General features: G+C 46.2%; 2 protein-coding genes across 3 annotated transcripts in view; one reads left to right on the top strand and one right to left on the bottom strand.

Annotated features, from left to right (window-relative positions):
* Nucleotides 1-769: 769 nt before the first annotated feature.
* Nucleotides 770-16,283, top strand: plekhg7 (pleckstrin homology domain containing, family G (with RhoGef domain) member 7). Its single transcript, XM_048257217.1, has 17 exons — nucleotides 770-1,284; nucleotides 1,953-2,712; nucleotides 3,553-3,575; nucleotides 6,874-6,992; nucleotides 7,334-7,374; nucleotides 7,818-7,919; nucleotides 9,366-9,515; nucleotides 9,751-9,846; nucleotides 10,226-10,327; nucleotides 10,440-10,588; nucleotides 11,073-11,233; nucleotides 12,704-12,819; nucleotides 13,419-13,506; nucleotides 13,775-13,854; nucleotides 14,404-14,557; nucleotides 14,789-14,886; nucleotides 15,693-16,283. Exons 2-17 carry the CDS (start codon nucleotides 2,083-2,085, stop codon nucleotides 15,801-15,803), a joined length of 2,220 nt encoding a protein of 739 aa, XP_048113174.1. The 5' UTR covers nucleotides 770-1,284; nucleotides 1,953-2,082; the 3' UTR covers nucleotides 15,804-16,283.
* Nucleotides 16,284-17,319: 1,036 nt separating this feature from the next.
* eea1 (early endosome antigen 1) overlaps nucleotides 17,320-23,177 on the bottom strand; it is a 31,498-nt gene continuing 25,640 nt past the window's right edge. For both annotated transcript variants that reach the window (XM_048256989.1, XM_048256990.1), the window contains 4 exons: nucleotides 22,515-22,753; nucleotides 21,637-21,757; nucleotides 21,202-21,300; nucleotides 17,320-20,345 (listed from right to left, as the gene is read on the bottom strand). In XM_048256989.1, the coding sequence (XP_048112946.1) occupies nucleotides 20,223-20,345; nucleotides 21,202-21,300; nucleotides 21,637-21,757; nucleotides 22,515-22,753 (582 nt within the window). In that variant the 3' untranslated portion in view covers nucleotides 17,320-20,222. The remainder of the gene's footprint in view (nucleotides 20,346-21,201; nucleotides 21,301-21,636; nucleotides 21,758-22,514; nucleotides 22,754-23,177) is intronic.

Raw genomic sequence — 23,177 nt, 5'->3', positions numbered from 1 at the left:
AATAAAAAGAAAACATAAAACACACAAGGTAAAATCATTTAAAAATAGAGAATGATTAAAAAGACAAAATAAAAGACTCAAGGTAGAATAATTTTCGAGACGGATTCATAAATTACAATTCAGTGCCGTTAGCAGAAAGCATCTGAGTTAGAGGTACATATAGTTTGGTCTTAAGTCTAGATTTAAAACTGGCTACAGTTGGGGCCTTTTTAATGTCATCCGAAAGTTGGTTCCAGAGCTGAGCCGCATAGCAGCTAAAAGCTGCTTCACCAGGTTTAGTTCTAACAGCAGGTTTTACTAACAGGTTTTTCTCCGGAGACCTGAGAGGTCTGGAGGGTGTGGACTGCTGAATCATGTCTGAGAGGTATTTAGGTCCTGCTCCATTAAGTGATTTATAAACAAGCAGTACTGCTTTAAAGCCAATTCTGTGACTTACTGGAAGCCAGTGCAGGGACTTAAGAATTGGAGTAATGTGGTCAGTTCTTTTAGTTTTTGTGAGAACCCTATTTTGAGACATCCAGGTGTTGATTTGTTCTATACACTCACTAACACAGAGATTAAAGGGGACCATAGTCGTTGGTCGTATAGTGCCATCTAGTGGATGTGCACAAGCCACTTGGCGTCGATCTGCAAGTTGCAGCCAGAGGTGCATGGCTCTTAAATTTGTGGTTGGTGTTTGTCTCTACGTCTCTAAAATATTATTTCTCGCAACTTTACCGCCCCCCCCCCACCACACACACACACACACACACACTCTTTCTCTCTCCCTCACTCACTCACAATCACAAACACACACACACACACACAAAAGAAGGGATGTTCACAGCTGAATGTTATTATGCACACACACACCTTGCACCGACGTATTCAGCACACACAGTGACACTGTTACGCCCCACCCTCCCTTATTTTCAGTCGCTATCGTCAACAAACTTGGGGCTTGCCATAATCACTGCCGTGCTCATCCTTTGCTCTTAATCCCTCAGTTTCTTTCAGATCACGTTTCATTATTTAGACTATTTATTTAGGGCATGTATATAGCCCATGTCAGCAGGCACGCACCATGATTCTGGGATACAGAATTTCACAGATCTGTTCAAGTGTTGTTTGGTGAGAGCTCAACGCAATGCCGGGAAGCCACCGCTGCCAAAACTTGCCTCCAACTTCGTCCTCAAAGCAGTCAGGCTACCCACGCAAGCGACAATACACCGTGGCCATCGCTTTCACACTTGCTTCACGTATAGCGGTCGCGTAGAGCGTATCTCGGAGGGGAATTCATAATCTGTGAGTACTTTATTTTGAGTGGTAGTTTTAGAATTGTTTTTATTTATTCATAGAATATCGATCTTGTTTTGGGTATGCGAATATCAACCTGCGCCATTTGCGCAAGAGAAATCTTGGATGTGGAGGCAACTTGTTTGCGCTGAATAAAGGCGGGTAGTCATTTAAAATTAATGGTATGCAAACATTTCAGTGTTTTGAGTCAGTCAAACCTGAAATAGGTGTGCTGTTAAATCGGGTGCAACTGCAACCACCTCAATTCAACCCGAGCCTTAATGTCCCGTCCTTTGTTTCGCTAAACTGTCACGGTGTGATACTGAACTGATAACATGTTACACTCTAAATCACCTGTACTATGCTCCTCAGGTAATGCTTCGTTGGCTACAAAAAGCTAAACTATATGAGGCTAAAATGATGATGCGATAGCATTACGCTGCTTCTAATGAACAAGAAGGGGGTGTCCTGGGGAACAATGGTGATTCGCACAAGGACAGCGCGGTGCACCAGGGGAATTTGTTTGATATGGTGTTTAGCATGGTGTTGGTGTTGCCTTAAATATTCCAACAAGCATTGGATGTAGTCCATGATCTCCGAGCAAACAACTGGAAAATAGAGTTATGAACATTTCAGTGAGTTACTGTGTTTGAGGCTTACAAACTTTTCTTTTTCAGGGTTGTGTCGTGATCATGTTTCGTCTGAATGGAACCATAAGACGGTTCAGAGAAACGAGAGGTCCATTCAGCTGGATTTGACGGGTTGTAACCGCTTCTTTACCTCTGATACAATGATTTCTAGCACAAAATGTCTGAGATGATAGACGCGGACACAATTCAGGAAAACGGCAAGGACTTGGAGAAAACGTTAGACTGGAGTTATATAGAATGGCGTGAGGATGAGTCGGCTAAATGGACGAATGCAGAGACGCAGACAGAGCCGGAGACGTTTGAGGATAAACAAACGCAGACCAGCCACCCTTTCATCATGCGCCTAGACCTGGACCGAACGCACTCCAGACTGCGATATGGCTCCTTGAAGGAGTTCCACAACATGCCCACCCCGCTTTTTCAGTTTGACAGACAGGCTCCCGGCAGGATCTCCACGTCCCCCACGCTACGAAGGATGCGGAGCACAAGACGGATGGACGGTCACAGCCCACAGGAGGAGTCTGGCCCTTGTGAGACGTCACCATGGAGCCCTCTGTCCCCCTTAACCCGACTGAAGTCTCCCCTCGCGGCCAGTCAGTCGCTCCCGATGGAGGGCCAGGTCCAGAGAGTCTGTCACCCGGAGTCCTCTGCGATCCGTGGGAAAGCGAGATCGCTTAGATCAAAGACTCTGGACAATGGTGTCATTTGCAAAAGGCAAGAGGCTCCGTGCAAAAGAGAGCTTCTCAGCAGCAGCAGCAGCTTTGATAGCACCAGTGAAGCTGAACAGGTATAGAAACGAACTCAAGTTAATCTTAGCATCCATCTTATTTAATTAGTCAATGGAATGCAACAAGTGTTTTGTCTGGGGCAGTGCTACTTCCTATTCTAATGGAATACACTTCCTGTGTATCTAAGAAAAATGGTGACATGAGAATCAAAATCATCATAGTTAACAAAACAGACCACTTACATAAATTATACTCCACTAGAAAAATAATGTGGCTGTTTCCACCTTTTTTAATAGCTAATATTCCTAAATTGAATCCCCAAGCAGATGCCACTGAATTCCTTTACCAATTGGGGCTTCTTTTCGGCCTCCTGCAGAGAGTGTTCACAATGAGCGCCTTTGACAGCAAATGAATCAGCAGTTACATACACTGACAGCTTCAGCCGAGCCCACCCTGCTGAGGGCAGCCAGGAGACTCCGCCAACTGGGCCCCCTTCTCCCTGTGGTCGGCAGGCCGCACATAATGCCAGGGTCAGTGGCCCATCAAAAGGATAAAGGGGGAAAGCCACTCAATGGCTCCATGCGTTCATCGGAGCACGTCCTCAATAGATCCCTCTGAGATCCCCCTTCCAAACATCCCTACTGCTGAGAGGGGCGCCAGAGGATTTTAAACACATACAATTATGGCCTGTTAAAATTTTTCCATTCGGAACATGAGTGTGGCTGAAATCGATCTTTGAGGACTGTAGCATTTCATAACTGAGGGGAGACCCCAAGTGTGTCTGTGTGTGTGTGTCCATGCTGGAGTTAACACTGTCAAAGCTGAGCCCCATGTGGAGGCTTAGCCAGGTCTACTTTTGGAATAACATCTCTTAATGTCATGTCTGTTTTTGATTACAGGTAAAGGAACAGCCTCATAAAAGGTGAGTGGAACATACCATCTAACCTCTCATCCGTAAGTTGATATTCAGAGGCATTTGCATGAAAAGCCGTTGTCTCAGTAGGTGCCAGTGCACATGAGTACACATGTAGGAAAGCACTGTGTGAAATATCTCTTTCATTTCCTCTCAAGACCCACTTTTATCAAGGTTGGTCAACACTGTAGTCATCAAACTTTGTATAATTAAATATGCCACACAAACAAGACTGTTCTGGCCCAAACCATCGCAGACCTCTGTGTCAAACAACAATCCTTAATTTGCCCAGCGATTTCATTAAAGCAGGAATTTGTTTGTGTGGAAGTGGCCGATCTGTGCAAGCCTCCCAACCTGAGTTGGGCAGTGGCCTCGGTTGCGGTCAGCCGTAGGGAGGAGACCAGGGCAAGGCCCCGGCGAGAGGCCGCCCCCATTGTTCATTGTGCTGGTGCTTTGTTAGTGCACAAGCGCTAGGCAGAGCGAGTTATTAGAGTCCCATGGTTCTGTGTGGACTAGACAAACTCTCATTAGTGGCACTCTCCCCCTGCAGCCTGACCAGGCTTGCTGACCAGAGAGAGAGGGAATTGGGCTGTCCCCCTCCCCATGATGGGGTAATTAGGCAGCTATTGTGGCTGTAATTACGCTAAGGACACTGTTCGCTCTCAGTGGACATGGGCTACCGGGGATTGGTTGAGACAGTTGTGTTCCAGGGGCATCATTATTTCTCTGAGGTGCGAGACAAAGCTCTCTTCTTTTCCCGGGCGCTCTCTGTGAGTAGCCGACCTGCACAGAGGGGCCATTCTCAGTGGCACTCAGAGGAATGCGATTTCACCCTGGGACGAGATGGGCGGTGCAATTAAACGCAATTAGTAATGACCCGTTTTCACGAGGGACCCATCGTGCCATTTTGTTTCTGTGGAGGCCCCGCTCGTCCATTGATTTGAATTGCCTGATTAACTTCTCTACTTGTTAACTTTGGGGGGCCTCTGTCTCGAGGGTGAACCCCGTGTGAGGCCCAGAGGGTCCCATCTATGCGGTCCTGACACGTGAAGCAGCCACACGCAATGACCTCTGAGAGGGAACGACAACAGTCAGACACGAAAGGGGAAACGGGTGACCAAGGATGTGCTGTGACGGAGATCCATAGAGACTCTTGGGACTCACGGTTACACATGTGGAATTGAAGCATCAGTGTGGAGTTTTCAAATTAGCAAACTAACTATACACCTTAAAGGTATGCAAAAATCTAGAAAACACCAGCAAGTGTCACTGATAAAATCTTGCTAGAATGCTAACAGGTGTCTTGTTGGTGTAGTTGGTGATGTGCTCTGGGGGACTAGTCTGAATGACAATTGTGCTTCATATGACTATATATCATCAAAATTAATTTGGAGATAATTTTAATATTGGAAATCAAAATTAGTTGCCTATAAAACATAAATTATAAAAACAAATTCTTGTGCACTGTTGCTTTAAAACCACATGATGGTGTTAATTGTTGAATTGGTTCAGTTAAATGAAGCTACTGTTGGCCTACAGTTCTGCTTTGCCAATCAACTTCCTCTTTCACATTCCGCAAATGTTACATGGCTCAGGACTGATCATAGTTCAGGGAGAGAAACTTTGTATGCAATAAAAAGGGACAACCTGTTCTGTACTCTTACCACCACGGGCAGTGTGCTGCCGTAACAGTGCTACTGTCCAGCACTTATTAACATGCAAGAAATGCAGACAAACCAGCATGCAGCCAGGCTACGTTAGTTCCCATGAGTTGTTTACTTAGATCTTCCAATTGTGGCACATCACTGTGGCCTGTTTTTTGGAGAGCTGAAGAGACGCCCCTTCATTGACAAGAAAGCATGAGAAAACCAGCCTGGCCAGTCAGCTGTCCCATGTTTGGGTCATTGTTTTCTCCCTGACTGGGCTGTCCAGGTAACCCTGGGCTCACCCAACAGTGCAGCACAGAGCAAAGCACAGTGCATGATTGAGGATGTTGTAAACTTCAACTATAACTGTTGAGATATTTGCTTTCCACGTCAGCTCAGACTTTGTGTCAATTGACCCCCCATTCGCTGTGCATGACGCATACTCTCTTCAGTGCGGCAGATGTGGCTGGGGCCCATCAAGCGTGCCCTTTACAACCCAAAGCCCTCTGAATTTGCATGGCTCTCTCCATTTGCATGTGTGTGGATCTGGGAGAGAGCGGTTAGCACGAGAGAGCAGGTGAAGCATAGCATGCGGCCGTGAGTGACAGTAGAGTACAGAACTGGCAGAGCCCCAGGCGTGTGGGCTGGGCCCTGGCTCTCTCAGGGCCTCTTCGTCCCATTGTTCTCTGGCACTGAGGGAGGACGCTAAACGTCCCGCATGGAGCGGAGTGCTTTCTCTTTCCCTTCTCCTACCTACAGGCCCATGCTCAATTAACCCCTGGCCCTAATCCTCCACAGGAGCTATAACACTGTAACTTTCCGAGGAACTAGGGGATCAATTTACTCTAAACTTTATCAGCACAAGCGTTCTCAGCCCCTCCTAACACAAGGCAGGCATCTCAGCAATGTGCAAATGTCAAAAGAGGAATTCTCTTATTTCCTGCTAAGCTGCATCTTGAAATTAAAGTGTGGGATTGTTGTGTTCCATTCTTTTTTTCTCTCTCTAAGAAGGTTAGTATGCAAGCTTGGGAGAATTATAACTGGAGTCTAAATTCCCAGCTTTGCAGCACAAAGCTACAGAGGTTGCATAACACTGTATGGACAAATTCTGTCTGAGCGATAAATGTTGCATAAATATAAATCTTTGTATGCTCTCCTCTGGAAATAGTTAAAATTTGATTTGAGCAGAATGAGCACACACCACAAAAATGGAAGAATTTGAAGTTGTTGTTGTAATGTACTGTTGACAGACCAGCTTTCTGGTTGTATTAGTGTTCTGTGTGTTGGAGTTGATTTGATATACAGTTGCAGCCTATGCTTCTGATACCAGCAATTCTACAGTGTGAATACAAACCTAAGATAAGAGAAACACAATGATTTTCAGCACCATTTAGGTAATAGGTTAGCCTGTGCTGGGGGCTTGTCTTATAGCAGTGTTGTGGGTGTTGCATTGATGTATCAGTGTGCTGTAACACAAGAGCCAAGAAAGTTATGTTAGAGAGACAGGCAGTCGTGAGCATGGCTGACTGTACATGTGGCTTGACATGCTTCCTCGTCCTGTGTGCTTTTACAGAAAGGCCTGAAGGCCCAGAATGTTCCATGCTCTCACCTGTGTCCTTTCTCTCACTCTTGTCTCTGCCACGCCCGTGCGCTGTTCTCAGGCTGCAGGAGCGCAGGCGGAGCTCGGTGGTGGTGAGCCTGCCGGGGCTGGACGTATCTCCGGGAGACCTCTTTGTGTCCAATGGCGCCGCCGACATTCTAAACCACTCCACGTTCTCAGGTGGGTTTTTCCAAGACAAAAAGGTATAGTGTTGTTGTGTGGTGTGGTGTTGTGCAAGCTGGCCTTGGGGTGTCCAGCTCGCGTGTCACAGAGGGCCGTCCAGAACCCAACAAGGGTCACTCTCTCTAGTTACCATGCTATCAGTGTCTGTCTGGCCCTATTTGCTCTTGGAGATGAACACTATTCCAGGATATAACTGAGTACTGTTGTGTGCGACCTTTACCCAGAGTACAAATGGGTCTCCTGAAATGGCTTGCCAATCTCATTTTCCAAACTGGACGTTAGTGGACCTGAAGGTTTATTTACATGCAGTCTATTTCCTGTTCCCTTTGTTCCTCTAGACACTAAGAAATCAAAGTGGCCATTCTCCAGGCGCAGCACGGTAAGTGGACATCTGGCCTCGGCCATCCTGGTGCTCGTCGGCGCGGCGCAGTGCGGCACAGCGGGGTCTGGTGATGCTGTGCTTCCCCCCGCTGGCCTGCCCAGCTTAGCCACAGCACACACTCTTATTGTCCCCTGACCCGCTTTGCAAAGCAGATTTGCATGCCCTCCCTCCCTCACTTTCTCCCTCTCTCCCTCCCTCCTTCTTTTGCCTCACCTTTGCCACCGCTCTCTTGCCACGAAAAAGAACAGTGAACACCACAACCAACCAATCCCACAGCTGCACTGCATGCCAATTGTGTTAGTATTTGATGATGACCCTGCTGCCTCAACGCCCACAGCGCTGCCATCTTGTTCTCAGTCGCGTGGAAAGAGCTAATGCTCTGCAGGGCGTCAGGTTACTGGACACACCTGGGATTGATTTCCGCTCCTCCTCCTCCACAGACCAAGGGAAAGGGGCGGACGGTGACGGCCACAGACGTCGAGAAGTGTCTCTCGGACGCTCACGTGCAGGACTGGAGGGACTCGAACTTCCAGAGGTACAAGGTCAGTGATAAGCACAGGTAGCCCACGTCCACCTCCACCCCCAGTCCAGCCACAACCCTACCCTCTCCCACGTCCCTCTCACCTCTGGAATGCCAAAGTACACTGGGCCAAGTCTTGGAAGTGTTCGAAAGCAGAATTAATTGAACTCCCAAATCCAATCTCCTTTGTTTTGTTCTTGGGAACGTCATGGGATTGTGACTGAGCGCCTTGATATAATGAGCTTAGACTGTGGTCTCTAAATAAACGGCACTAAAGCATTTAGCAAGAGTGCGACTGACATCGAGGTTGATTGATGGCCTGGTGATGGTCTTGAAAGTGTAGTGAACCTGAAAGGTTTAAAGAGGTTAACAATTAGCCTGATTATAAGTGGGAAGGAAACCACAGTTATGCCACGGAGATGAAATGGCAAAATAACCAGTGTGTGTGTGTGTGTGTGTGTGTGGGGGTTTCTGTCTAGGCACAGACATAGCTCAGAAAGTCATGTGAAGTATGCTGAGCATCAATGCTTGTCCTCTGCTCTGCTATGAATGTGAAGGAAACAAGGTTTCAACACATGCTGCTTTCAGACACGTCCTCCGCAGTATATGCAGAGCTTTGTCAAACGGAGGTCCGGATGTGAAGCTAACATATTGACATTATGTGGTCATATATGTGAACGACACCGACGCACATTAAAGGTAAACTATGCAGTATTGGCAATTTCCTTACTGTTTTCTCGGTTTTTGCTTCTTTTTCGCTGGCTCGGTCATGACGAATGTCTGAGAAACTCCATCGCTTTTTCTAGCCGGTGCCTGGCGTGTATGTGTATTTGAATGCAGTAAAGCAATTCGTTACACTCGTTATAATTCCTGACACCGAGGCTGTCGGCCCGCCGCCCACAGTTGCAAGGGTGGTTTTCCCTCACAGGCTAGGGGAAGCGAGGCGGCCACCATTCAACCCGAAAAAGTCATATAACCATCCCAATGACTCTGAAGCTGTTAAGTGAAGGTAAATTAAGCTTAAAAACTTGCATATTAAGCTAAAAAACCTGCATAGTGTGCCGCTAACAGAATCTCTATGTGGTCGAACAGGTTGAACGTGGTTGAATGAACAGAATCTCCGGGAGTAGTTTAACAGCTGGCTAAGTTTCCAAATGTCCAGTTATGTTGTTCAGATAAACGGCCCAACCGCTTGACATCCGCAGAACATGCGGACTTACACGTAGATCTGAAAGCAGCTGTAGTTTCAGCCATTGCAACATGGCTCTCCTGCTTAATGCAGTGTTTGAAATAAATAAACCATCTACAACATGTCTGCATTTCCAGTACTAGCAAGTATACTCAGTCTGGACAGTGTTTGAAAGCATTAAACGAACTCCAGCATGTCTGAATTCCAGCAGTCTGCTTTTCATCACCAGCTGTGCTCTGTCTGGACACAAGCGCTTAACTGACTCGTGTCCCTCCCCAGGACTGCCCTCTGGAGGAGTTTCTGAGGGAGCACTCGCCCCCGCTCCACGCTCAGGAGGAACCCAAAGCCTACAAGAGGCAGGAGGTTATCTGGGAGCTCTTCACCAGTGAGTGCGTCTACTTTCTGGACCAGCTTATGGTCCTGAAGGAGGTACAGTAGCCACTCTGTCACAGTCACACATACTACTAGAACAAGTGTCCATTTTGTTCTTGCGTGCCATTGTATTCTTGTGCTGTGTCCTCCTTTCTTTTGTGAAATGGTTGAAATGATTCCCAGTGGTATCTGTGCACTGAAGGGAACATGTTGTAACGTTGACTTTGTCCCCGCAGACCTCATGAGTGAAATTAACCTGTTTTGCTTCCCATTGTTGTTTGTCTCTATGCAGGTATTCCTGACCACCCTGAACGATCTGCAATTGCGAGATTGCCTGCAAGATATCGACTCCTGGAGGCTCTTTGCCAATCTCAACGAGCTTTGCCTGGTACAACACCCTTCAGGATCAGATAGAAGAAAAAAGGGCAGATCTAATCAGTCACTGATAACACATGAGCGGGCTGTGCTAACAAGGCACCTCTAAACATTGTATATTTTGTAAAAGTGAATCAAATGACAGATATGCTACTGTTATGTAAGAACAATTGCAACTCAAGAATACATTTATTTTGCTATCTGGTGTGATTATTCATTCAGTTGTTGAGGAAAGGGACCACTGGTGTGTGAGCCAGGTTAAAGTCTGGATCCCCATTTGAGTTTTTGTCAGGGAAGACAAGTCTATAGTGAAAATAGACAATTGCCTTGGATGAAAAAAAAATGTTTACCAAACAAACAAAAGCAAATGTCACGCTGTTTGGTTGTCCCAGGTGAGCTTTGACTTCCTGACCAGCCTGTTGCGTGTGATTAAGGAGTCTTGGCAGGACTCGGACTCGGACAACACACAGGCCCTGCTGGCTCTTCTCAAAAAGGTAAGTCCACCCACTGAGTAAATGAGGTCACCCCCCAGGACACCCCAACCCTTTATCACCAGAATGGATCAGCCTCTCCTCTGAAACTGGGTGTGTGCGCTGCTGTTTGCAGGCTTTTGGGGAGAGCATTTGCCACTGTCTGCAGAAGTACTGCCTGAACTACTCGACCGCCATCCTTTATCTGGACAGCCTGAAGCCCCGAGAGGACTTTGGCTCCTACGTGAAGGTATTTGTGTGCAGGTTATTAGAGGCAGTAAATTAGTCCAGCAGGATATAGGAGCACCGGGCAGGGCAAGCCTGAACTCAGCCAGGGGCAGGCGGGCGCATAGCACACGCCGCACCGCTCTCCCAGGGCAAGGTCCTATTGGGTGGCTCTGCTGGCAGTGGCTGTTGCTCAACGTGTTGGAGCACATCCATCAGCCAGAGATGAGTCAGTCTGCCAGTAAGGCAGGCAGGCTCGCTTTGCAGTCTGGGACTTTTCTTATCATCCATCAAAGTCATTATCAGTCATTGTTCTCCCTGGTCTTTTATATATGGGCTTGTTTTGCATGGTTCTCCCTTTGCTCCCCACCCCCATCTATCCATCTGTGCTTTGTTACGTTAGATAATCCTTGTGTCCCAATATGGCAGTGTAATGAAGTCTCTCTTCAGAATAATGGGTTAACAAACCTCTCTCTCTCTCTCTCTCTCTCTCTCTCTCTCTCTCTCTCTCTCTCTCTCTGGTCTCTCTCTCCCCGCTTTCCAGCAGTGCGGCACCAGGGCCGTCAGCTGCTGACCTGCTGGTGGTTCCGCTGCAGAGGTTCACACGGTACCCGCTCCTCCTGAAGAACGTGAGCAAGAGGACCCAGAGCCCGGAGGAGGAGAGCGCCCTGCAGAGGGTCGTGGAGCAGGTGGACAGAGCCATCTGTGAGTCCCTCGCCTCTGTGTCTCACTGGACCTCTCTCACTGCCCATTACAAACACTGCATCATCACACTACAGCCTGATTAACCGACACTGGTTATAATAGATCTGAGCAACCATTTCTACTGAAGAGATTGGTGGAGCAAAATCCCAGTGACGTCTTTCCAAAAATGCTGTGGAATTTGTTTGTGTGTGTGTGTGTGTGTGTGTCTGCTGATGTGGGAAACTGTTTTGAAAAGGGTTGTGCAATGTGACGTGCAAAAAGCAAGGAGAACTTGATTTGTCAGTGAAAAGTGATTGGCCACTTTCCATTTCTCAGTTAATGTAACTGGATGGCATAATCAGATTTGAAAGTAAAATCTGCACAAAGTCAGCACATCCAAATTTGATTATTCATGTTTTCCATTTCAGTTTGTTTTAGGCTTCTCTCTCTTTCCCTCTCTTCAGAGAGCAGTTGTTTGTGCATAAGCAAGCACCTTTTCCGCAGTTGAAAGTCAAAAGCCCCTCATCTTCACCAGTGTACTGAGGGGATAACAATCTAGTACTTTTTCACAGGGTAAAGTTTTCATAGTTACTTAAAATGCCCTCTAAAAGCAATTGCTTTCATCTGTTTTTTCATCTTATTTGAGCAAGCTTACTGAAACTGTATGGAAAACTGCACACTTTGTACACCTTTGCATACCTACGTTTTTCTGAACATTACCTGCATCTCACAACAGAATCAGGTTTAGATTTAGAACTAGCCACCCCAGTAGTTCCCATTTAAATTTCTCCAGTTGTAGAGTAATTTAAAGGGCACTGACCACTGATGTGGTTCCTCATGTGGTTAATTGTATAACTGTGTCATCTACCTGGAGTCCAGCCAGGTCACATCGCAGCTCAGACACGAACACCTGTTCACACGGTTACCAGGCAACCAGGTCAACCAGTGGGAGATGAAGTCAGTGGTACTGAAAGTGGCACAATCAGAAATAACATAAGCACAACTGTTCCCACGAGCTTTCATATGTGTTGGCGTGTGTGTGTGTGTGTGTGTGTGTGTGTGTGTGTTCTCTGCATTGTCCTCCCATAATTATTGGCTGGGTGTGTTCCTTTGTGTCCATGTTGGTCCTGCTACAGTGTCCGGGGGCTATAGCAGGACCAACACGTGTAAAGGTCGCCTTCCACCCTCCCCGTTCTCTCCCTCCCACCACACGGATCTGTGTCGTGAGATCACAGCAGCCACAGGGCGTGCTACTAATCTCATCAAACTGGGAGGCTAAAAATAGATGGAATTGTCGTCAGCACGAGGGCAAGAAAAAAAAAAGATCACACATGTCCATTATCTGCTGTGTTATTGTGAGGCAGGAACCCGGAGTGACCTCTCAGTGACCCCAGCAGGGGTTTTATTTATGTCCCAGGCGGCTTTGTGTGGGGTTTTGTTACTGTGATGATGAAGCAGTGAACTCACGCCCTGTGCCTTCTGTCCGTGCAGATGACCTGGAGGGGAAGGTGAAATGGCTGGACAACTACCAGAAGGTCAAGCAGCTGAAGGAGGCACTGGTCTGGCTGCCGGTATGGGAGAGGGACAAGCGAGCTTACGTGCCCGAGGTGAGCTGTCAACACTCAGCCAAACGTATAATATAGACCAATTAATGACAGGACATTTCAACACTCAGCTCAAGAAGGCACAGCATGACTGAAAGCTTAACTGGCAAGGATTTAGTTTATGGTCCTTCTCAAATTAAACTTTCACTAGGATAATTAATTGGAGTATGTAGTAGATGGCAAAGATTCTAGAGCCTTCCACTCTATAATATTTGGTAGACAGTCCTTTATAGTAGACTAAAGATATTATTTGTTGCCCTTTGCACTCCTGGTAGGTCATCCCAATGATGTCACTGTTTCTGTCGCCATAGTGTGACAGGTGGGTTGCAAAGTACAGTACCAGGCAGTACCAGTGGGTTCAAGGGATTGTGGCTTTTGCAGTTTTTTTGTCGCAGAGTTACTTCTTATACAGTACAGGAAGGCATTTACCCATCATCAGTCTGTGTATTCCTCAGAAACCAAACCTGTAACCTGCTGGTTGTCATCACCTTACTCTTCCAGTTCAACGACAGGGCATTGATGCTGTAGTTGTTGATGTAGTGACACTAAGGACAAGACCAAACATGTCACTTTCCTAACCCCCATTTCATGTCCACCTGCAGAACCTGAAGCACCTGCTGAAGGCTGTGACTCTGGAGAACCTCATCTCTCACCGTAGCCTGCTGCACGAAGGGAAGCTGGTCCTCATTGGTGAGACGCTCCGCTTTGACAGACACACATGCACACAAGTAGTTTCACACTCATCAGGGCCAAATCTTTACTAGTGTCAGCTACAACCTCTCTACGATCTATTTATGATCTGTGTCTGCTACCTCCTATTGAGTATGAAATGACTACTAACTACTACCTAGCTTCTATCTGGGTCATCATCACATGCAGTGTCATGTGAACCTGGACATTTTGTTGCGGTGAATCTTTTTGTATTCTTTTTCACGGTTATAATACTATGCCCTCACAGAAAATGCTAAACTCCATGAAGTCTTCCTGTTCCTCTTCGATGAGTTTCTGCTGATCACCAAGCTGAAACGGACTAAAAAGGTACGGCTCATCGGTAGCTTTATGACTGTTATTCAAAAGATAATTGTGCAACGCTTCCTTGCCTCGCCTCTTAATTGCCCTTGCCCGACGCTGGGTGTAGCAGGTGCAATAGTAATTATTTCAATAAAAACATAATAAACGCCTTTCTAGGCGCAGCTCACGCCCCATCGTTCAGGCCAATAAAGTCCTGTTTACACACAGGATTATCATCCAATACAGTGATCTCATCATTATCATTGGATTATAGTCTGATTGAGGCGCAACATGTTTATACCCCAATGTATCTTAGGTGATCTTGAAATCTGACAACTAAAGCTGCTGTTTGTTAAGAATATGCAGATCTGGTGAAAATGTAAACTTCTGTAGGATCAGGACTATATAGTATAATATATGAACATTTAAATTACAAATGTGTCTACTTTCTTTACACTGTATGTGGCTTATTGTTTCTTCAGTGTGTATACACACACACACAGCGATACCATCTCTGGAATGTGTGTGTGTGTGTGTGTCACTCACATCTCGCATGCATGTGTCCGTATCTCCCAGAGGTCTGTCGGTGCTGATGTGATCCATTTGCGTCCGGGCCCGGGTCAGGAGCTGGAGCAGCTGCTGCAGGATGGCTGCAGCTTCACCGTCCTGGACCAGCCCATCTCCCTTGACCGCCTGCAGCTCAAGAATGTTGACCAGCTCAACGCTACAGGTATAGCTAAGATCACCACAGTCATCACAAGCCACTCTTGTGTTTGACCATAAACAAGTCCACCATTGTAACAACTTTATTGATATGTCTTATTTTTTATTCTTAAGTCATTCTGATGTCTGTGTATTGTGACCATCAGTAGTGGATGAAACCTGATCATAAAAGGTTGTTCTTTAATGCCTCCTCCTCCTTTTCTCTCTGGCTGGGCTGGTTCTGTGTGTTCTTCCTCAGCCTCAAGCCTGCCCAATTCCTTCATCCTCATGCACCAGAACCGCTACCAGCAGTGCATCGGTGTCTTCATCCTGCAGGCTTACTCAGAAGCCGCCAAGGTGGGTCTCCCCAGCACCTGCCCATAATTAACCCATCACTGTCACTACTGTGGTGACCACAGGCTGACGGCTTGGTAGTGAAGGTGCGTCTCCAACTTCTCTGTAATCTGACGTAGCATCAGCAAGAGCACCATAGTTCACAAAACTGACAGCCCTCCAAGGTTGCCGTCACACCAAGTTGTTGGGTGAGAGGTTGTTTTGGTTGGCGCTCACCCTTGGACTGTAACAGGGCGTTTCCTCAACTATCTCACTCTAGTCCTAGACAGTAGTCCAGATGGGTCAAGTGACGCCATCTGTGTCACTGGTTTATGGCCAGCTTTAGGTAATTGTACAGACTCGGGAGTGATTTTCAGCTGACTCAGCTGATACGGCAGTACTTAGATTGCGTTATCTCCCAGTTCCCACGGTTTATCATCATGCCATCTGTCTCCTCAACTAATGGTTGATTTTCTTTAGTAAGTAGGTCTGTATGAATAGTTTACATAAGTATCTGGTTAAGTGCAAACTGTGATTTTATGCTCCAAGTAGTTCACGTGATATTGTGATGAAAGGAGCTTGTTTTTCAGTAAATCCCTGTAAACCCCTGTGGGCTCAGCATTTCTCTGTACCCGTTAGAGAAAATGTTAATTTGTCAATGCTGACTGTGCAGAGTGTGGAAGCCTGAGATAAGGAGAGCAGCCGTCCAAGTGCTTCTGTTGAGCTTCCCTTAAGGAATGTGCTACATAGTTTGGACCCCTAGTTGTTTGTTGAAGGATGTGTCTTCATGGTCTGACTTGACTTAAACAAGGCATTTATTTGTGTTGTAGAAATCATGGATGACCGAGATCGAGAGTGCCATTTCGTCACTTTTGAAGCAGGACTCGCGGCATACCCATCTCAAAAACTCGTCAGCCTGGCTGGAGTCCTCGCAAATCTGAGCCACTGCTCTCCACCGGCCCCTGTGGAAAGTCCCCAACAGACCCAACCTAACCCTGGTCCTCAGCAGGCTGTAGCTTCCAGTGCCTCCCCACCCCGTGACCATCCTGCTGAGGCTCACCCCTCTGCCCCAGTAGAACGTTCCTCCTCCACCACCACCCCCTCCTGACTGTCCCAGACTGTCTTTATTCCTCCCTCCTCAGTTCAGAAGTGTGTGTGGAAGCGTCAACAGTCACCGCTATGGCGAATAGCTCTCTCCCTCTCTGTGTGTGCTACAGGTGATGCCCTGTGGATCAGACGGATCATCTCCCCTGCCAAGTTGTCCGAGTCACTTTCACCTACTCACACACGCGCATGCATCCATCCAGTGGGAATAGGGCAATCACAGAGAGACGAAGTCAAGCATACACTCTAGATATTAATGTTTTTCCAGTTTATGTAAATGACTAGTTTTTTGTAATTAAAAGTTTCCCATGAAACTACTCTGTGAACTGATGAATTATCTGTTGTGCAGCAGACTACACTGGCTGGTTGAAAACAGCTCTTTAGACTAATCTACATGTTATTATCTAACAAAGACTACCATTCAATATGGTTTGCACTGCAGCACGGCGAAGAACAATAGCACATTTTACTGTGGCTAGACTAAATAACATTATTGGGGCTAGAGCAGTGATTTTTCAACCGCTGTTCTGCGGCACACCAGTGTGCCATGAGAGATCATCAGGAGTGCCATGGGAAATTGTGCAATTTCACTTGATCGGTCCAAAAACATTTATTTTGTTGTTGCAAATAGGCTCTGCCATTGTTGAGCGTAGGCTATGTGCCTGCAGTGTAGTGACTTGTAAGTAAATAAATACTCTTTCATGTCAGTGAGTGGCACTAGGTAGTGCAATAATGACCTGGTTAGTTAAGTGATGTGCACGAGAAGTGGCGGTGAAAAATAGATATTAGAAAGCTATTAAGCTATATGATGGCGCTATCATATAGCTTTCATCATCATATAGCGTATTACATTCTGGGGCCCAATGCGGTGACATCATGGTCGGGCAACAATCACTGGAGGCCAGTGGAGAAACAGGCGTCTCTGATTGTCGGCAAGTGTTGACAGTAAGGTGTTTGCCCCCAGCAATATGACGGCCATGTTCATGTAGCTAATGCCACGTAATAGAACTCTACGGACAATGCGGTATCTAGCTTTCTAATATCTATGGGTGACAAGATGTAAAACAGCAATGGATAGGCCTACTTGAAAAGGAAAAATGCAGACTCTGAACTGAGCTGTAAACAAATGGAAAGACTAAATTGTCATCATTCTTGTTGTAGGCCTATTAGGCTACGATGTGTAATTTTGTTACATTTTTGGTTGGCGGTGTGCCGCAGAAATTTAATGTAAAAAAGTACCGTGGCTCAAAAAAGGTTGAAAAACACTGGGCTAGAGAGATGCTCTTGCTATTGAACAGCAGGGACAAACTAGGGAGGACCCATTTCCCCCAAAAAAGCAGAGAAAGGCCAGGATTTATGTGGAAAATAGAAACACCTAGTTTTATTATTTACTCTTAAACATGATGGAAAATTAGAAAACAAATGATCCCTCAGGACATAAATTACATCACTTTGTTTTTCCTCTCATAACAAAAAGTAAAACCATTCAGTACGTCACGTCGGGTCGGGTCAGTCAGTCTCTGCTGTTAAGTCAGCTGTGGTCTTCCAGATAGACGCCAGAGATGGAGAGGGGACAGTGAGCGGGAACGTAAACTTAAGGCACAGAGACATGATCACACACACAGTGTCCAGTGGTGAGCATGTAGAGGCCTGGTCAGCACGCCACGCACAAACACAGCCATGATAAACCACCAAGTCAAGACCACAACAATGCGTAGTGTCAATACCAAATGATATATGAGGACGGTTAAGACTAATCTCTTTTTTACATATACGTCCTCAGTACATTTTTCTCCCTTTGCTTTTTTTAATATATATAAAAAAACATATTATACATCATAATCAAAACATGTTACAGACAAAGTTACAATGGCATCTGTTAGTGAGCGCGAAAATAAGAGCTGAATTCCGTCCATAAAGCGAACGTGTGATGTTCCTCCTCTACACAGGGCGGGAGAGAGGAGAGAAAATCCATGGCACTAACACAAACATTCAGTAGGATTGGCACTGACAGCCACACCTACATCTCAGCAGGCCTTGTATATTTTTCTTTTTTTCTTTTGTGCAAGTCAGTGTCCCACATGCATGAAGAAATACATGAAGATCTGCAAGTTGAGAGAGTGAGAGAGCTTGAGTGCATTCTACTAAACACATAAAACAATGTCTTCTGTTATACTGTTCTGATTCTTTACCAGATGGAAGTGAATACTATGCTGAATTAAAATGTGACTATGACCCCCGGCACAAAAGGTCATGCAAATCTGACCTCTGACCTTCCCTTTGTGCCTAACCAAGAGGTAAGAGCCCTACACCTACCCCAGACTAAAAAGAAAACTCATATAAGAAACAAACACAGATAAGCTGAGAAGCTTTCCCTCTTCAGCAGGGCTGGGGGATTGGGGTAGGGTGGAGGTCTACGTCGCTTGGCGAAACCTGACTAACCTGCTCCTGCCAACAGCGGTGACGGAGCAACACTGAGGTTGTAGCTCTTCCAAAGAGTGCTTCTTCACATCGACATCAAGTCACTTGTGCGATAGATCTACGGCTAAGCTGAGTTGCTCTTTTTGTACAGGCAGTACTTCAGACAACACAACACCAGATGCTCTAAAACTTAATTTAAGAGGAAATTATGTTTTAAAAATGCAACCATACAAACAGACCAAGTGCTCATACGCAGCAGTCACACATACAAACAGCTGCAGCCAGTGCCACGGGATCACAATTATTGCTCAAAAGCGAGATGGGCGCGCACGCACACACACACAGGTCAACGCCTATGCACAATGCAGGGTTAATTGTACCATCATTTGCACCTACTTGTATTTATGTATATTACATCAGTGAGGTACCACGACCTGTGGGTCATGACACATCAGTGGCCAGTGCAACATGAAACACATTTCAACCAAAGAACAAGAAGCCATTTGAGAATCAGCTGTACAGATGACAGGGGTGGCCAGAGAGGCTTCATAAGGAATCTCAGAAATGTCCAGATCCATAACCCAGCCTTTCAGAGCCCCAGAACACCTCAGTGTTAGATAAGAAGAGATCCTTCTTCCACCCAACTCAGACTTCCACACACTAACACACACACACACACACACACACACAACCATACTCCACACTCGCATACCTACTCTACATTCTTTGGTTCTAATCAGATCCCTGCTGGTGTTGATTCCACTGTCCACCTTATGTATTTCCATTTAAACACATGGCCCATATTCACTATGACAAGACCTCACCAATACCACATCACACAGAGCAATACACATTAGACCTGACTGCAAAAAAAAAAAAAAAAAAAACACACAGCACCTCTAAATGGTTTTCTCCATCATACCAACACAACCTGGATATTGGTATTTAAAGGTAGTTTTTAAATCATTAACATAACACTGACTTGTCTGGAAACATCAACCTCACAATCCTTTTAAAATAATCTCCACTCACTTCCATAGACCAGCGGCATCTTTCAACAATCATCACTTCCAAGTGCACACTGACCCCACCTGGTTAGACATCCCACTGACATCAAAACACATGCACACATCCATGTCTTTAGAGTACCATCAGCCCAGCCACACAACTTCCTCTCATATGATCAACTCAGTCACACAGTCACCAATCACACATCCCTCTCAATGCAATCAGATCACCTGTCACACTCCACTCACCTTTTTCCCAGCCATCCATCCACACACACACACACATATCTCTGTACAATATCCCACTCCACATCCAGACCATCCCACATCAGGGAGACAACACCACCCTGTGCCCAGACCGCGCTCCCCTGCTGGGTGTAGACAGCCTCTGAGGCGGACAAGGCACAATACAGGGCAGACCGGGACAGGCCTGGCTTGGCTCTCCGTCTGCTCTCCTTTCTCTCCTCTTTTAAAAGAACAAAAACAGACAAACAAACAAACTAAACAAAAAGACTCCTTTCCTTGAAGTTGACACTTGGAGGTCTCTCAGCGATTCCCTGCAGAGCGAGTCTTCCAAATGAGCTCTTGAGGGGTCCTCGTAACCCCCTCCCCCAATGGTGCAAGTGGTGCTGCTCCAGTGTCCTTCCTCTGCAGCAGCTCTCCTCAGAGCAGAGTGCAGTCCTCTGCTCCTGAGCTAGTGTGTGTTTACACAATGTGCATGCATGTGGTGTTGCGTGTGTCTGTGTGTGTGAGTGAGCGTGTGTGAGTTTGTGTAGTGTGTGAAGGGAGGTTGTGAACCGTGTGTGTGTGTGTGTGTTTGTGTGAAGGTCAGCCCTGGAGCTCCTCGAAGCACGTCTCACACACTCGGACAGGTTTCTTGGAGGAGGGCGTGAGGGCGTTCTTGGCGGAGCACTCGTTGCAGAAGATATTACCACAGTGCCTGCAGTGGTGCTGTAGAGGTAAAGAGAGAGAAAGAAAGAGAAGAAAAGAGAGAGAGAGAGAGAGAGAGAGAGAGAGAGAGAGAGAGAGAGAGAGAGAGAGAGAGAGATCATAAACACTAGGTTGGGTTGAGCGTGTATTGGGCTCATGGCAGCTGTAAAAGTTTGAATGGTAACTGCAGTTTTGAAACAAAGTCGGGCCCATGTGCCTGGGGTCGATATAATGAGTTGGAGTAGCACAGCGCAGGCCAGAGCTGCTTGGCATGATGCCGTGATCATCTCCACCGTACTGCCGCAGTGCCGCTCAGAGCAGCTCGAGCCCGGCCTTTGAAGACAGGCTGCAGTATTAGCATTTGTATTGATCTGTTGTTGTGGGGCCTGAATCACCACGGCCTCCAGCGGTGTGGGGCTTTGATGTGGGGCTCTTTTAGCCTGAGCAAACAGCCCTTTAGAGGGGTGTGTGTGTGTGTGTGTGTGTGTGTGTGGACTAGGCAGTGTGTTCAAGGCACTGGCTGATCATTAACACTCCATTGATCCACTCTTGCGGTGAATAGGACTGTGTGGCACCACCTAACAAATGGGCTGCGTGAGAGCCGGCCGGGTTTCTCCCTCCTGACAGGAGACAAATGAATGAGAGTGGATGGAGCCACCATGATGTGTGGGAGAATGTCAAAACGCGCCCTGGGGAGGGAGGGAGGGAGGCAGCCTGTTTGCATGTCAATTATGTGCTATAGGTATGTGCATATGTGTACTTACTGGGCAGGAGTGAGGTGGAAGGTTGTGTAATAGTTTAGTTTGTCTGTGTGTGTGTCTGTGTGTGAGACTTTTCTGTGTGTGAGAGAGTGTGAGAGTGAGAAAAATAGGCCAACCTTTCTGACAGTGACCGAGAAGCCTTTCCCACAAGCCATGCAGTTCTGCACCTCATGGTCCTCAGCCCACTTTCGGGTCAAACTCTGAGACTGCTTGATCTAGGGGCACAGGAAAGGTCACACATCACCATGCTGTCACCATGACAACCACCACTAAGTTTGCATAACAAATAGAAAACAAAGCATCCAAATCAATACAGCAGACCATTTACTGGAACTGATTCTCAGTGTGAAGGTTTATATTTAGTATACACATATACAGGAAATTGAGTTATTCTGATTAAAAGTTAAAATAGATCTATAATTCCATTTAGATCTAATCAGTGTTAATGTCAGTGTTCCGTGCAGACTAAAATCTACAGTGGTTGTGTTTTCCCTGCAGCAATTGGCTGCTTGTCCATCCAACACTGCTGATTGGCTGCGTGTGAGGCGGACCTGTAGTGATTGGTTCTCCCGGCCAAGCTCCTGCATGGCGGCGGTGGTGTCATCCAGCTTCCTCCGCATCTCCACCACTTTACCCTGCAGCTTCTCAATCTCCCCCTCGCCTTTCACACACCTACACACACACACACACACGTAATGTAAGTTACAAAAATGAGAAAATAAGAGCATGGGAAAAAAAGCAAGACGGTGCTTTTTTAAAAGGTCCACTGCAGCGATCCCTCACACACAATTACAGTTCTATTTATATTTTCAAGTCATTTAGTAGATGTTTTTATTCAAACATGATTTACAGTACTATATAGAATGTTTTAACAGTATGTGTTATCTGATTATCTGAAAGCCATGACAGCAGTGTTGTTACTACATTGCTAAACCAATGGAGCTTCAGGAACACACCCTAGATGTGTCTACGCATGTAAAGTACTGTAGGGCTGTTCACAGAGAGTAATACATTTTATCATTTGACTGAATTGCATGAAAAAAAATTTGACTGGATTGTGTGAAAAGTTAAACAACCACTGTGTTGTACTGATGGCAAATTGAATGCGTAGGATCATTAAAACAACCTCTGCACGCCAAGTCTATGTTTATCAGGGGATACAAATTTACATATATGAAAATATTATGCTGTACAATATAGCATATGCAGTGTATGGTTAGTATGCCATATGCCTGAGGCTAATAAAATGGTTCAGATATATTTGCGGCCCCAGACAGATTTATTTTTATTTCTGGTATTTTATTTTGGCTTATTTTTATTTTATTTCTGGTATTTATTTTGACTTATTTTGACAGCACTAATATAAAGGTATATGTCCAAATGTGTGTATGTCTGTGCGTGTGTGGCGTGTGTGCGCGTGCGTGCAGACCTCTCGAGCAGGGCACGCCTCTCGTCCTGGTTGTTTTGCACGGTGGCCTCGAGCACAGCCATCTCCCCGCGCAGCTCATCCGTCTGCTTCTCGAGCTCGGCCACACGCCGCTGGCTGCCCTGCCACTCACGCTTCAGAGTGGCCACGTTCTCATTGAGCGCCGACAGCTGCAGACCCAGACGCACCTCGCTCTCCTCCTTCTCCTTCTGCAGCTCCTCACGCGCACGCACCTCCTCCGCCTAGGGCACCAGAGAGAACACAGGCAGACAATCACATACACAAACACACAAACAAATAAACAAACAAACAAACAACCTTACAGATCTTGGATTGATGTGATGTGTGTGGTGTTTCTGCTTCCGCTATTTCCATCCATTAAAGAATAGCCACAAATTTACTACGGCCTACTAAAATGAGAGATAACACTGAGGAGGCTGTAATGTTGATCTACTGTACATATGCCCATGTATGTATGTATGTATGTATGTATGTATGTATGTATGTATGTGTGTGTGTGTGTGTGTATATCTTTAAAGCGTAACTCTTGCCAAAATGCATCCTAGGGTGTTTTTGTGAATGTACCGGAGTCACTTTCGTTTAAAAGCATAATTACATCCGAAGTGCCGCTTTTAAGCTTGTACGTGTTGTCGTTTTTGGGTGAAC

The sequence above is a fragment of the Alosa alosa genome, chromosome 11 (genome assembly GCF_017589495.1).
Source record: "Alosa alosa isolate M-15738 ecotype Scorff River chromosome 11, AALO_Geno_1.1, whole genome shotgun sequence".
NCBI classification, from domain to species: Eukaryota; Metazoa; Chordata; class Actinopteri; order Clupeiformes; family Clupeidae; genus Alosa; species Alosa alosa.
The sequence above is the reverse complement of the archived record's forward strand: the minus strand, read 5'-3'. Positions and strand labels throughout refer to the sequence as shown.